At 40.8% G+C, this 13,513-nt stretch overlaps 1 protein-coding gene across 1 annotated transcript in view; it reads right to left on the bottom strand.

The window, feature by feature from the left end:
• Positions 1-1,290: 1,290 nt before the first annotated feature.
• ism2a (isthmin 2a) overlaps positions 1,291-13,513 on the bottom strand; it is a 46,301-nt gene continuing 34,078 nt past the window's right edge. Inside the window, exons 4-6 of the mRNA XM_050061975.1 lie at positions 9,584-9,718; positions 6,393-6,461; positions 1,291-2,500 (exon numbers count right to left, since the gene is read on the bottom strand). Of these exons, the coding sequence (XP_049917932.1) occupies positions 1,983-2,500; positions 6,393-6,461; positions 9,584-9,718 (722 nt within the window). The 3' untranslated portion in view covers positions 1,291-1,982. The remainder of the gene's footprint in view (positions 2,501-6,392; positions 6,462-9,583; positions 9,719-13,513) is intronic.

Genomic DNA, 13,513 nt, shown 5'->3' with positions numbered 1-13,513 from the left:
TGTTCGGACCTGTGTGTAATTGACAACAGAGTGAAAAATTTAATTTCCCCTCGGGGATTAATAAAGTATATAAAATTAAAAAATAAAGTGTCTTATGACAACAGGCACATAGAAAATGTCAGTGACAGGAGTTTGTAGCACTCCTGGAAGTTCATGCTATTTCCCCACATTAAGGGTGTGGCATATCATCTTGTTCACAATAATACTGGTTTAATTTTTAATATCACATGAAAAATTCATATCGTGATACTCGTGATATTCCAACTTGTTGTTACGTTATACTGTTACCCATAGCAATAACAAGCATGGCTGAAAGTGAAATTATTACGGACTCTGCGGTGGTTCCAAAAACAGGAGCAGCCTCAGTAGCGTGGAATAGACACGTAATGTAAACCTACGTGATGCTCAAGGCTCGACAAAAAACAACACATATGTGAATGTGCAATAGTTATGGCAACATAACAGCCTGTCACAGGTTACAGTGTGATGATTAGAGGAGAAATGGCAGAGCATGAAGGTCAAGGTGGGAAAAAAAACATTCAGTCATTTAGGATTTTGCTGAAAGAGAAGGAAATCACCCGTTGATTTATATATATATAGATCCCAGGGTAATTGTTTTGTATAGGAGCTGTTTTAATGTGTAATTTGTGGTAGATTTTATTTTGTTGAACTATTAATATTGTATACAGAATCGGAATCGCACTGAGTTATACTGCTATTATTTACAAACTAAAGAAATGAGATATAATTTTTGTTTAGTTTTTACTAAATAGTTGATGGCAAACTGTTGACATGTAAAACTATATCACTTATTTTGTTGCAGTTCCATTTTCATAAATTAATAATCCATTTTTCATGTTTTCATACTGTCAAAAAATATGATTATTGCAAAAATACCCTGAAATATTGTGATATTATTTTATCACTATATCGCCTAGCCCTACCCCACATTCCACCCCACTTTACACAGGTAGAAGGTGTTATTGTAGTAAAAAGGATAATGAATGATTTGAAAATGGAATGAGAACAGAATCCCTTTTGACATTTTAAAGTAAGTAATTTCAATTGAGCTGACATTTCCTCAATTTGGCATGAATGCTGTAGGAATGCAAAGTCTTTTACCAAATTTTTACTCTGTATTTTATAGAACACATGTATGCTTTCTGCTGTGGGAACACACATTGAATGCAAATCATAACATGGCAGATGTGGACAGGAAGAAACCCCAGACATGCTCTGGCAATAATTCTGTCAGAATTTTTTTTTTTGTAAAGATGAAGAAGTAGAGCATTTATAGTCCGAAGGGTCCATTTGACTTTATTCTTTTCTTACCAGCTAGACAAGAATTCCTTTCGCAGGGACACTAAATCTGATTAAGATAGTTCAGGGGCCAATAAATAAGGTAATCCATTCCACACTCATACATGCACACACACTCACACACAAACATACTGTACACACACATGCCACTACCATCAGAGACATTCACCTCAGCACAGCACATCCCAACAGGGTAGCAGCAACATACAGGAACAGGGATTAGCTGACGAAGGTCCTAATAGAACAGCTCTTGAGTTCATTGTCCCTCCAATAGTTCCAACAACAGTACATTTTTGTTGCTGCAAACAGTCTACATATGAGTATAAAAAGCTTCAGTATTGGTTGTCCATGTCTTCCTTTCATATTTTCATATACTTTGAAAGTTACGTCTCTTTTTATTAAAAAAACAAAGTGTCAGTTGATGCAGGAGGTCATGAGATTGCAACAACAAAGCTTGCAACTGCACCAAAGTACCTCATCTGGCAGGAGTTCATGCATGGCAAAAGGACCACAGGAACACTGTTTTAACATTGCAGCTCAGTTTTTCTGTGCTCGTGCAGGATGGAGAGGACAAGAGAAATGTAGATTTGAACTACCAGCTACCATCCGCATCTCCCTGTTGTTCTCCCTTTTCGTTAAGACCCCTTCCCCCCCCCCAACTGTCAGTACTCCCTGGCTTCTTTAAGTTCCACCTGAAACACTTGTTCTGGGGGGTTATCAGAACAGTCCAGCCCATTGTTGGGTGGCCTTACCGAGTGAAACCGACTCCAGTCACCCTTGCACAGGATCCAGGGTAGTACATCCACCTTGTAATGCAGCTCTGGTGAGAACTCAGTACTGATCAAATTTGGCGCCCCTGCTCCTTTCCCTCGTGTTATCAGTCTCATCTGATCGTCGTAGCAGCAGTGCTGCGCTGCCAGCGTTGTGCTGTCATATGACAGCATCGAGCGGATGCAGAATCTGGCCGAAGGTTTGTAGATGTCCAGGCGTTCTTTGGGTCCGCTCGCGTCCCTCCATCGATAGGTCTTGCGAAGTTTGCCGTCCTGGATGTTGACGGCGCTGTAAACGGCCTCAGAGGGGTAGGAGCATGGGCAACTGGGAAGCTCTGTGAGCACCTGGTGCAGGTACTTCTGGAGGAAGTCATTCTTGCAGCTTAGCCACTTCTCACAGCTGTCCACATCTGGGTTGGGAAAGTTGGAAGATTGGAAAAGTTAGAAGTAATCACAGAAATTCTTAACATTCTTCAATTAGATTAGAATGAAATAAGTTGTGGTTTATCTTAGAGAAACATCTCAAATATAGTACCCAGGTAGCTATGCATTTCTTAAAGATCTGAACTGATAAAGATACATATTTATGCATTCATCATGTGCATCATGTGCATCACACAGCATTTCAGTTAAAATGTGACGAAGTGAAAACCAGTCATCACCAACTTGGACCACAAAAAAGTAAACCAATAACCCATTTCCCCTGCAGGAACTTTTCTTAGGTTTCAGGAATCAGTTCAGGAAGTCTAATTTGCCGAATCTTCATGGTTCATTTATGTAGTGGAAACACAAACAAGAATACAAGTCTATTTAAAAGTTGCAGATGGATGTGAGATAAAATGAATGCCATAACTTCATTTATGTTGTCAGAGACACTTTTGGTCGGGGAACAGAAACCATGCACTAGCCTGAGAAACACACAAATCTGTGAGCTCATGTTTTATTTGCTCTGGCAGATACATCTGGTCCCTCCCTTGTTCTGACAAATTTTCACCTGACCTGGCCTGCTATGACCAATCACAAGCATTTATGTAATATCAGGCAGATTTGATACTGTAACTGACAATTTTCCTTGTGCAGCCTTGTGCCAGGGACAATATGGTGAGCATAAACCTAGCTTAGTAAAGAGACACACCATTGAGGCATTTTCGAAAACAGCTAAGATGGCTGCAGCTGATGTGGAACTTTCTGCTGAAGCACTATTTTCAAAATCTGATGGCAAAAACAGCAACACTTGTCACAGATGCTACACCATCACTGCTCATCTCTGTACACTGTGCTCTGTTTATTTTGTCTTTCACTCAGCACTATGTCACATGTTTCATTGCTCTTAACAGTTGTGGGTCTATCAAATGGCTCCCAGGGGCATTTTGGTCTGTGGCCGTTATTAACTCCCTTTGAAAAATTTAAAATAAACTACGAGGTTCCAGACTAAAGGACGATTTATACTTTCGCATCAGCTCTATGTAGAGCCTACAATGTAGCCCACACACATGGCCTACACTGTTGTGAGCATTTATACTTGTGCGGTGGTGTGTCTGTGTCACTCTGCAGTTACACCTCCGAAACACTAGTCGGCGTTGAGGTTTCTGTGAAGTGCTGTAAAGTTTAGCTGATTCAAAACACTCAAAACACACATTAAACATGGCTTAATGGTGACAATTTCAAACACAAGTACACAAATCAGATTCACGTTAACATGCAGGATTCACAGGCAAAGCACTTTTCTTTTGCTGGACACATGCTAATGTTTTTAGCACAAGCCATGGCATTTTTGGTTGAATAAATGTAGATGCTAGCAGAGATTTCCTCTACACATATGAAGCCAGGGACAACAGCAACATTTAACAAAGGTAACATTACAAAGTATGGCTCCATTACAGCTCATGAGGTTCACCAACAAAACAATTGTCTTATCCTAAACATTTTTTTCAAACAAATACAACATGCTAACGATATTAGCACAAGCCTATGGCATTTTACATTGTATAAATTAGCTTAGCAACTAGTGAAGATTTCCTCTACTCATATGAAGCCAGGATAAATCACACGCAGGACTTAAAATGCTATTTTGTGGGGGCTATTGTTATCCATGAAATAACAGTAAATAAAAGCTTTGTTTCCACAGAGGGAAATTTTTTTCAGCTTACAAAAATAGCTAAGGGAGGGAAGAGAGGGAATAGGGAGGTCTGTGGCACCACGACATATAGTTACATTTCTGGGGAGGTGCACGTCAGGCTACGCCATAAGTTACATCATAGGCTCCATAGGTTTGGTATTGATTTGATGCAGAAGTATAAACCCTGCTTATTTCGCTTTTGCGATTTGGTCTGGCAATGCCAGGCCAACAATGCACTAAAGGGACAGAAATAATGAATACATACATTTTGATGAGAATATAAGTGTATGTATATTGGAAAAGCACATGTTTCTCTTAGTCTATATCCTACAGCTTATTTTTAGCTTTAGAAATTTTTAGCTGCTTTAAATTCACTGAATGGAGAAAGAGAGAGACAGAAAGCTCAATAGTCTTGGGAGCCTTTGTCCTGCCCTCATTCTGCATGAAAACAATGGTCACTCTCCTTAATGAAACCAGCTAAAAAGACAGGGAAGGGCCTTATTAGAAATATGTCCCATAAAGGCAGTTATGTATTTTTCAACCTGGACCCTATTTTCCATGTTTTTGTGTCAAAACGACTAATGGGAACAACAGTTTTTTTTGATTGGTTCAGTATTGAGCGAGAGGGCTGCAGCCTATCAATGTGGGTCCACTAATTTGCCACTGACAGGCTCAGACTGTTATTGTAAGTGTCTGACAACATTGTGAAAAGGAGCCCTACAGAGAAAGACCTTTTGGTTAAAGAGTAAGATCCTTTTTGTTTAACTAAAAAGAGCCTAAAAATTGCTATTACCAAACCCACCAGACTCCATTTACATAAACAGCAAGTTAAGCAGGTATAGATACATATTTTTTACGTCTAACTGGGTGAATTGAACGTTAATTTCAACCAAACCAAAGTTGTTGATTGTGGGGACAGTGGAAAAACAAACCAATATGTTTTTTGTGAGGTTTAATTTGTTTCTGTTGATTTTGAATGAAGTGTGTTTTATGATGATAAAATCACTCTTTATTTAAATGGAGTCTAGTGGGTTTGGTCATAGCGTTTTTGGGGCTGTTTCTGGTTGAGAAAAAGGATCTCACTCTTGAACAAAAAAGTCAGCCTCTGTAGGGATCCTTTCCATAATGTTGTCGGACACTTAGAATAACATTCTGAGCGTGTCAGTGGCAAAAACAAGCAGTTTTAGTTGACTTTACTGATGGTGCGAACATGCACAGAGTGCTTCAGTTACATTCTGGTCTTCCTCAATACTAGTCAACCCTAACCCTAACCCTAACCCTTTCAAAAATTATTGTCTCTATTAATCACTTAGACACAAAAACATGCATAACTAGTGTCCACAGAGCCGACAGGTACTGAGCTTGCCCTCTAAGGGCGGGGAACTGGCAGAAAATGGAGCATGGTGTTAATTCAGCACTGAGGTTGCACTTGCATTAGCTGATTGGCATCCACTACTACATTCATGCTCCACCAGCCACTAGCCTTCCAGCTGACTGGTAACATCCAGTCATATTCGTGCAGCTACAATGTGGCCACGATACACTTCTCACTATCACTCTGCTACTTGGCTCATGCCAGGAGTTATACATTTACAGTCCAAAAAGACCAAAAAGAAGAGTACCCATTTGAAAAAAGTTATTTGAAACCCACAGTCCAGTTCTAAAACATGAAAGGGTGATTGAGAGAGGGGCTTAGAAGAAAAACAAGAATAAAAAGGTTTTTGGCCTCGGACAAACTAAAAGCTACTCTCTATTTTTGCCTCCTATGGTGGATGTTGAGTTGAGAGGGAAAAAGTCAGACACTGGATCGTGTTCTCTTCTCCTGCTATATCTTTTATTATGTTTGCAGAGTGAAGAGAACTATCATGTTCTCTGGCCGGTGCTTAGCAGCAGGAGAGCAATAAAATGGAAACTAAAAAGTAATTCAAACATTTCTGTAAGGCAGGGTCGGTGTTTCATCGTGTCTTTGACAGTCTCAGCAGAGCATGCTGGGAAGGGAGATTTCTAAATATCAAAACCAGGCACTTCCAGTGTGATTGACTGAGTTTGTTACCCACCACTGAATGGAAGATAATGTTTCATATACAGGCCAGCGCCCACTGGAAACATGTAGTGTAACCTGTTGACTATTGTGTTAATGCATGGGACAGTATACCCAACACACACACACACTCCATACGTACTTGTGTCCAGGGAGTCTGTGCTGTTGGTCGTCTGGATGGGTGTCAGGTCGGTCACTGAAATCACAGTGTCTACATGACAGAGGGTGAGAGAAAGCAACAACTTGTCTTCAGGTGGTTTAATTGTATCTTGTCCAATATGAACACACATACTGGCATTTTATGCACAAATTAACTAATGAAATAGGAATACTAAGAAATACTATGAACCACTGTGTGGATCTGTTTGGCTTCAGTCTCCTGCAACAAACTGGAAAACATTTTTCTGTGTCTCTGATGGAGGGTGGATACTAAATGTGGACACCTGAAAGTCAAGAAGAAGGGGAGATCTAACCTCATTTCTGTCATGTTTCTTTATGAAATGCATTTAATTATTTATTTATTTATTTATTTATTTTTTGTTATGTGTGTGTGTTTATGAGCCTGCATGCATCATATTACGATTTCAGAAACCTGGATAAGCCCTTATTCAGTTTATGAGAAACCCCAATATGCTAGGTGGAGTGCTTGGAAAGAAACCAGGATACTGTTGCATGTATACAACTTATCTGAGTACCCAAGCAGTCATGGCTACAGCCAACTGATTTTACAGGAACATAAGGAATGGTGGCAGAAAAAGCATCTCACTTCTGGAGCAATGAAGTATCTACTTGTGTTTACCTTCAATTATTTGCACATCATATTCTGTATATCCAGTGGTGTAGTGGAGGGTATACCCAGTTAGGGTATACCCAGTGTTAGTTTCACTGATGGAAACTATGATGAAAATTTTTCGTCAACGACTTTTTTTCCATGACGAAAATGAGACGCCGACGAGCTGAAAATAGAGCTTGATAATAAAAACTAAGACAAAGTCTATGTTTCATTTTCAATGACGAGACCCGACAAACATGTTCTCAATATCCAGCCAACAACAGATTTAATTGTAATTATCTTCAAACGGCGCATGAGCGCAAGAGAATATATTGACTCTCTCCTGGGTAACCCACCTATCTACCTCGTAGTGTACTCACCTCATCAACTACCACTACACCACTGTATATAGCCAACAAAAATGCTGGATTTCCTTCCTAATAAAACGTCCTTATTTCTGGTTAGGCTGGTTCAGGCTCTACTGAGGAAGGTGGTTGTCTATTTGTAACTGGTATGTAACTGGCCTCTGTTTTATGCTCCTAAAGCCAGGTACACACTTCACGAGAATCAAGCTCATCTGTGCCCAATTTCTCCTCTGTCGACAATTGTCAGTGAAGCCCTAATTTTCTAATGGCTCTAAAGATTATCTTGTGTGTTGTGATGTTTTTTTACATCCTGGATCTGCTCACAAGTCCAGCCTGGGCACATCAATTTCAACTGGCAAATAATAAAAGTGCAATATTTATGTTTTGTTATCCCATTGCGGGGGAATCCCAGAGGACAACTGAGGATAACTGGTGGCCCTGCAGGTCTCAGAGGGTTTTAATGAAATGTAAGCTTGTGCTGTAACATGTACAGTCCATGTTCACACTGTCTGCATGACTTCATATGTATTTCTTATTTTTTCTTCCAGTTCCTGCCTGCTGTCAGCCAAGTTTGTTTACTCTAAAGTCATGCTGGACTGTGAGATATTTCCACGATATCTGGTTTTGAGACACAGGACAGTAATACATCTATCTTGCTCGGGACTCTGGTCCTTGGTGAATGAATATCTATTAAGCCTTGTTTCCGCTAAGCAGTACGGTATGGTTCAGTTCAGTTTGGTACGTATTTTTTCTGTTTCCACTGTGAAAACTTGTGGATGGTGCCGATGGAACCTGTCCTTACCATCCCCATTTTTGAGGATGTTCTCCGGATGATAAACAAGGTGCAGACTTCCATCTGTAGTGGGGTTTCCATCCAACTATTTTTATTCGCATTTTAAAAAATTGCTGAAAAAAAAACTTGGATGGAAACGCCAGAAATTCGAAGAAAGGCCGAAAATTCACAAAAAAGTTTTTACGCTTGGAGGGGGTGGATTTGTCAGCGTATCGATAAAAGAAAAATGTGACTTTTTGCTATGGAAACAGGTTTTGCGAATAAATGATGACGTACCAGTACACAGATCCTCAAATGTGGCCCTTGACATATGGAAATGTTTCAGCCAGAGTTCATGAGTGAAATGCTGCTAGACAACTACTTCCCAAAATTCCTTCACACGCCTACGTTCCCATACACACGGAGAACGACGTGGTGGTCTCCTTCCAGCTATTTCCAACAGTACTCTTAACATTAAACTTCTTCGTCGTCTCTTCTTCAAGATGGTTAGGTACGCTGTGAACGCTGACAAAATGCTAACCAGAGTTCTCCCAAGAGCCGACAGGTTTATCAGGAATCTGTTCATGATCAGTTGTTGTGTCAGTTGAGTGTATTGTTGTTTACAGTGGGCATAAGACGCTCTCTTATGACGTCATCTCATGGCGCACTCTTCTTCTACGGGGGTGTTTTTATTTTGTACATTTTTCACGAGAAGCGCCACCTACTGCTCTTTCTGTTGACTCCCAATAATCGCAAAACAATAACGAATGGAAATGGGCATAAATTCGCATTTTCTTAAAATTTTTGGGCGCATTTTCACAAAATTCGCTCAAAAATTTCAATACATTTGGATGGAAACCCCACTTGTGTCACTGGTGAAGAGGAAATATAGTGAGTGCTGGATGGAGCAGTGAAGGACAACAACCCTGCACACATAAAAGAGTACTGTTTGTGGTGGAAACGCTAAACGGACCTACAGTCTATGTACCATGTCTGAAGGGTTACTTTTGGCTCCAAAGGAACCATACTGAAAGTATTTCGTGGAAACGGGGCTTTAGTGTGTGGTGTGCTGTGCCAAATCGCTGCTCTCCAAACACTATAGGAACAAAACAAGTAAATTTATCATTACATGTTGTTATGTGTGGGGTCTCTCACATTTTCAACATCTGTTAAGATTTGAGAACATTTTTAGTGTGGGCCAGGATTTAGTCTTTAGTCTTATTTTGGTAGTCTTTAGACTCTAAATTTAATTTATCCCACTTCTTGTCAGATCTGAAAATATCAAAGAGCTGATATTTAGGTGATTGATGATTTTAACTTTTTTATGCTACTTTTGCTGTTAAAATACCAACATAAAGTGGTTCATGGGGGTAACACAAATCAGATTTTTACAATCTTCACTTCACATAGTTTCTATGTCTTACCGGCACAGCTCTCCAGGTCACACGTGCGTGACTCAGTCGCCGTGCATGCGTAGCCACAGGAACGGGTGCGTTTCTGGGTGCCGTGTCCACAGCTCACACTGCAGGGAGCCCAGTCGCTCCACTCCTCCTCGTACTCTGAAAAACACAGACAGAAAAGATGGATGAAGGAGAGACAGCGCAGAGGGGAGAAAAGCAAAACTATGGAGTCATATATTAAGAGCAGGCTTTGAAGTTAGCCTTGTGAATTCCTCGCCCAGCTGGTGTATGTGTGTTATGCAATTAAGGAGCGGCTGAAAAGAGCCGGGTAACGACAGCGTGGGACCTCTGAGACATGCTCCTCTGTATTTAAACAGTGCTTGCAGGAGGGGAATGAGAGGGGGAGAACTTCAAAAGACAGAGGGGGAAAGGGAGAGGAGGGAGCCAGCGGGACTGAAAGTCTTCTCGCAGTGAGAGTGATGATGGCTGTATGCGAGCAAAACTCTTCATTCTCACTTTCACAGTGGTAAGAACTGAGTTAAGTGCCAACATTTCATCAGCAACTGGAGCTTAATGCAGGAGCTGAATGCATACTTCCTTTTTCCTGTCTACAATAAGAAGCTTAAAATAACATCATTAGATTATAAGCTAATAAGGAAAAGCAATGCACCAGTGCCATATAAAGAGGAAAGAAGAGTAAGATGAAGCCTTTTCAGATTAGTCACTGATGCTAAACTTTCCTACCTGTTCTAACCTGATCTTTGGGCTACAAAAATGCACGCCTGTAAGTTTAGCCCAACCTCAAAGATCTGGAACTATTCCCCTCAGACCTGTTTCCACACAGAAGGTAATGATGCACTGTGACCAAATGAATATTGCATACTTTTGGGGAAAGTCATAATCACGCTAAACGATCAGGCAAGAAGTATAGCCAGCTGGCGTCTGTATATCCAAGTGAAAAGTCAGTTGGAGGGTAAGCACATGAAATGTGTGTGTGTGTTTGTGTATGTCATCAGACTGCAATATGCAAGTCAGACAGTTGTAAGCTCAATCACTTGGAGACATGGGGTGTGCACCTCCACACACCGTTTGCAAGGCCGTGAAATGCTTCAGAGGTTGCCTGGCTGAACAACAGTGACTTAACTCCCTTTTCAACATCCCCCAGCTGTAATACACTTCCCCATCCTCCATATTAGTGGGTCACTTAAGAGGTCATCTCACTGCCCATGGATGTATAAAGAGAAATGGATACAGCAGTGTTGGCGGGGCCTCATTCATTGCTATGAAAGTTGCTCAGTGGAGTGTGAAGCCTAAAAAGTTAAACTGCCGCATATAAAATTACCTGAATGATTATCTGGCACTGCTCCCCATACTGTGTGGCCAGTAGAGCAGGCAGACTAGAGACGTCTGCTGGATGAGCCGGTGTGTTCCGGTTTAGCGCTCTGCTAACTTTTATGCAGTTGATCGTGCGGATGTTCTTGACTTTCCAAATGTTATCAGACTGAATGGATCAAATTCTGATGGTGAAACAAGTCATAGTGCAGGGCTATGACGCTTAAAAGCACTTATCCACTGATTTAGGGACATTTCTTTCACCCTGTAAGTCTTTTTGGGCCCAATGGCATCATGTATAATTCCACTGTTTGGCTAACTACAAAGCCTGGCACAATGCCTGGGGGCCTGGGATAGACAAGATTGCACCGCAGCTAGTGAGCTGATGTGTTAGCTTGATTACAGCCAACTAACCACTATTTGCTGTGCAAACAGTGGTTAGTTGGTTAGTGGTTTCTAAGTTATTTTGCGGACTACACTGGCTGTGGGTTTGTTAACACTGTTTAATGAGGCTTTACCAAAGAGGCTCTCAGCAAAATTCAGAGCGTATGAGTTGTCTGGACACAGTTCTCAGCGTGGAGGTGGTTGAGCTGCCGGCTAGCAGCTTACACTGCTAACTCCATAAAACGCTAAACAACAGTGCTGACAGAGCTAACGGTGTTAACCAGAAAGGAACCATGCATGCGAGCATGTCCATTCTGGACCGCAAGTAACTCGCAAACAAGTCAGGTCTGTAAAAAGCAATTTCTTTTTTTCTCAATTTAAAGTACAGTTTCTGGCACAGAGCTTTTATTTTGAAGTGACATTACCTGCTGTAGAGTGGGTGACGAACAGACAGCTATTTGACAGAGACAGCAAACCACGCATGTTGTGAATAAATTAAACTGCGTGGACCTTGAACTAACGACTGAGGAGAACTCTGGACTCCATGGTTGGACCAGCTGGGAACAACTGCCCTGGAGGTTTGAACGATGGTCTGACTGCTCATGTTTTTTAACCATTCTGACGTCTTTCTCGAAATGCTGCTGCTTTTCCAGATCCAATGGTATTAGTTTCCTGATAAATGATGACTAAAACCACAAAAATAAGATTGAAGTTGTAAAAAAGAGAGCGAGAGATTACTTTAAGTGGAGGTGTGTGATTTGGTGAATGCATTAGCAAAAAGACGTGCATTTATACCAGGCGCGCTGGATTCATTTCAGAAGTGGGGGGGCCAAAAAGTGCTGTGCGTCTGGGGCTTGTCACTGTGTGGGCGTGGCTACCTGTGTAATGTCCAGTTAATAATAGGGACTAGTTAAAGGTGCGTAGTGATCAGGGATTGAAGTACAGCCTGAGTTGAGTGTGAGTTTGTGCAACAGCGGCAACAGTGTGTTTTAGTGAAAGCAGCAGTATCCTGCAGCAAGTTACAGCTCGTCCTCTCTCATTAAAAAGATGGTGAAGAAAGACAAAGAGTCAGATAATGTATTTAATCACGAACTTTATCTTGGGAGGAAAAAAGCAAACAGTTTATTTCTTAACAGTGTTTGCATGAAACCTGAACACTTTGAACCCTTTATGGATAGGGCTGTACCCAAATATTTGGATATTCGAATATTCGTTTCTATGGGTAGGTATTCGTTATGAAAATCTGGTATTCGATATTCTTTTTTTTTTTTTTTTAATACATATTTTTATATAGCTGTTTTTTCATTATCTTTTGAATTTAATATGAATTATGGAACTGTTTTTGTCAACGTTTGTTCCCCCCGTTTTGTACAATTAATTATTGTTTAAAGTTTCAACAAGTTTCTGGAGTGCGTGACACAAGTGTGTTTTGAAAACGACCATGGACTGTCAACTGCTCAACGCATCAGTACCTTCGGATGCCGTGACAGTAATAGCCTAAAGATTGTAATAATAATAATAATGTCAAACTATCATTTACAGACCGATTTAACAGACAATCACTGCTGCCCGACCCGCAGGTCCATTTGCGGGTCCCGCGGGTGTCACGGATCACTACTCAGCTCAGAATTTGTATCTGAATTCTCAGAGTTTTTATCCAGTCTAGTTCTTAAATCAGATAAAGTTATTATTGTAGGCGATTTTAACATTCATGTCGACGTTGATAATGACTCCCTGGCTACCGCGTTTGTCTCATTATTAGACTCCATTGGCTTCAGTCAGGGTGTACATGAACCCACTCACTGTTTTAACCATACCCTCAATCTAGTTCTGACGTATGGAATTGAAATTGATAACCTAACAGTCTTTCCACAGAATCCCTCGCTATCGGATCATTATTTGATTACTTTTGATTTCTTTTTACTCGATTACACGCCACTCAGCAACATTTACAATACTAGATGTTTATCAGATAGTGCTGTCGCAAAATTTAAGGAAATGATTACTCCGTCGTTAAATTCACTACCAAGTCCCTCAGTAACAGAGGTTTCCCGTACTGACTTTAACCTCTCCCGAATTGATCATTTTGTTGATAGCGCCGTAGGCTCGCTGCGAACAACACTCGACTCTGTAGCTCCTCTTAAAAAGAAGTTAACAAAGCAAAGAAAGTTTGCTCCTTGGTATAACTCTCAAACCCGTAAGTTAAAACAAATATCGCGAAAATTTGAAAGGAATTGG

This window comes from Epinephelus moara, chromosome 14 (assembly GCF_006386435.1).
Source record: "Epinephelus moara isolate mb chromosome 14, YSFRI_EMoa_1.0, whole genome shotgun sequence".
NCBI classification, from domain to species: domain Eukaryota; kingdom Metazoa; phylum Chordata; class Actinopteri; order Perciformes; family Serranidae; genus Epinephelus; species Epinephelus moara.
Note: the sequence above shows the minus strand (reverse complement) of the source record. Positions and strands in the feature narration are given on the sequence as shown.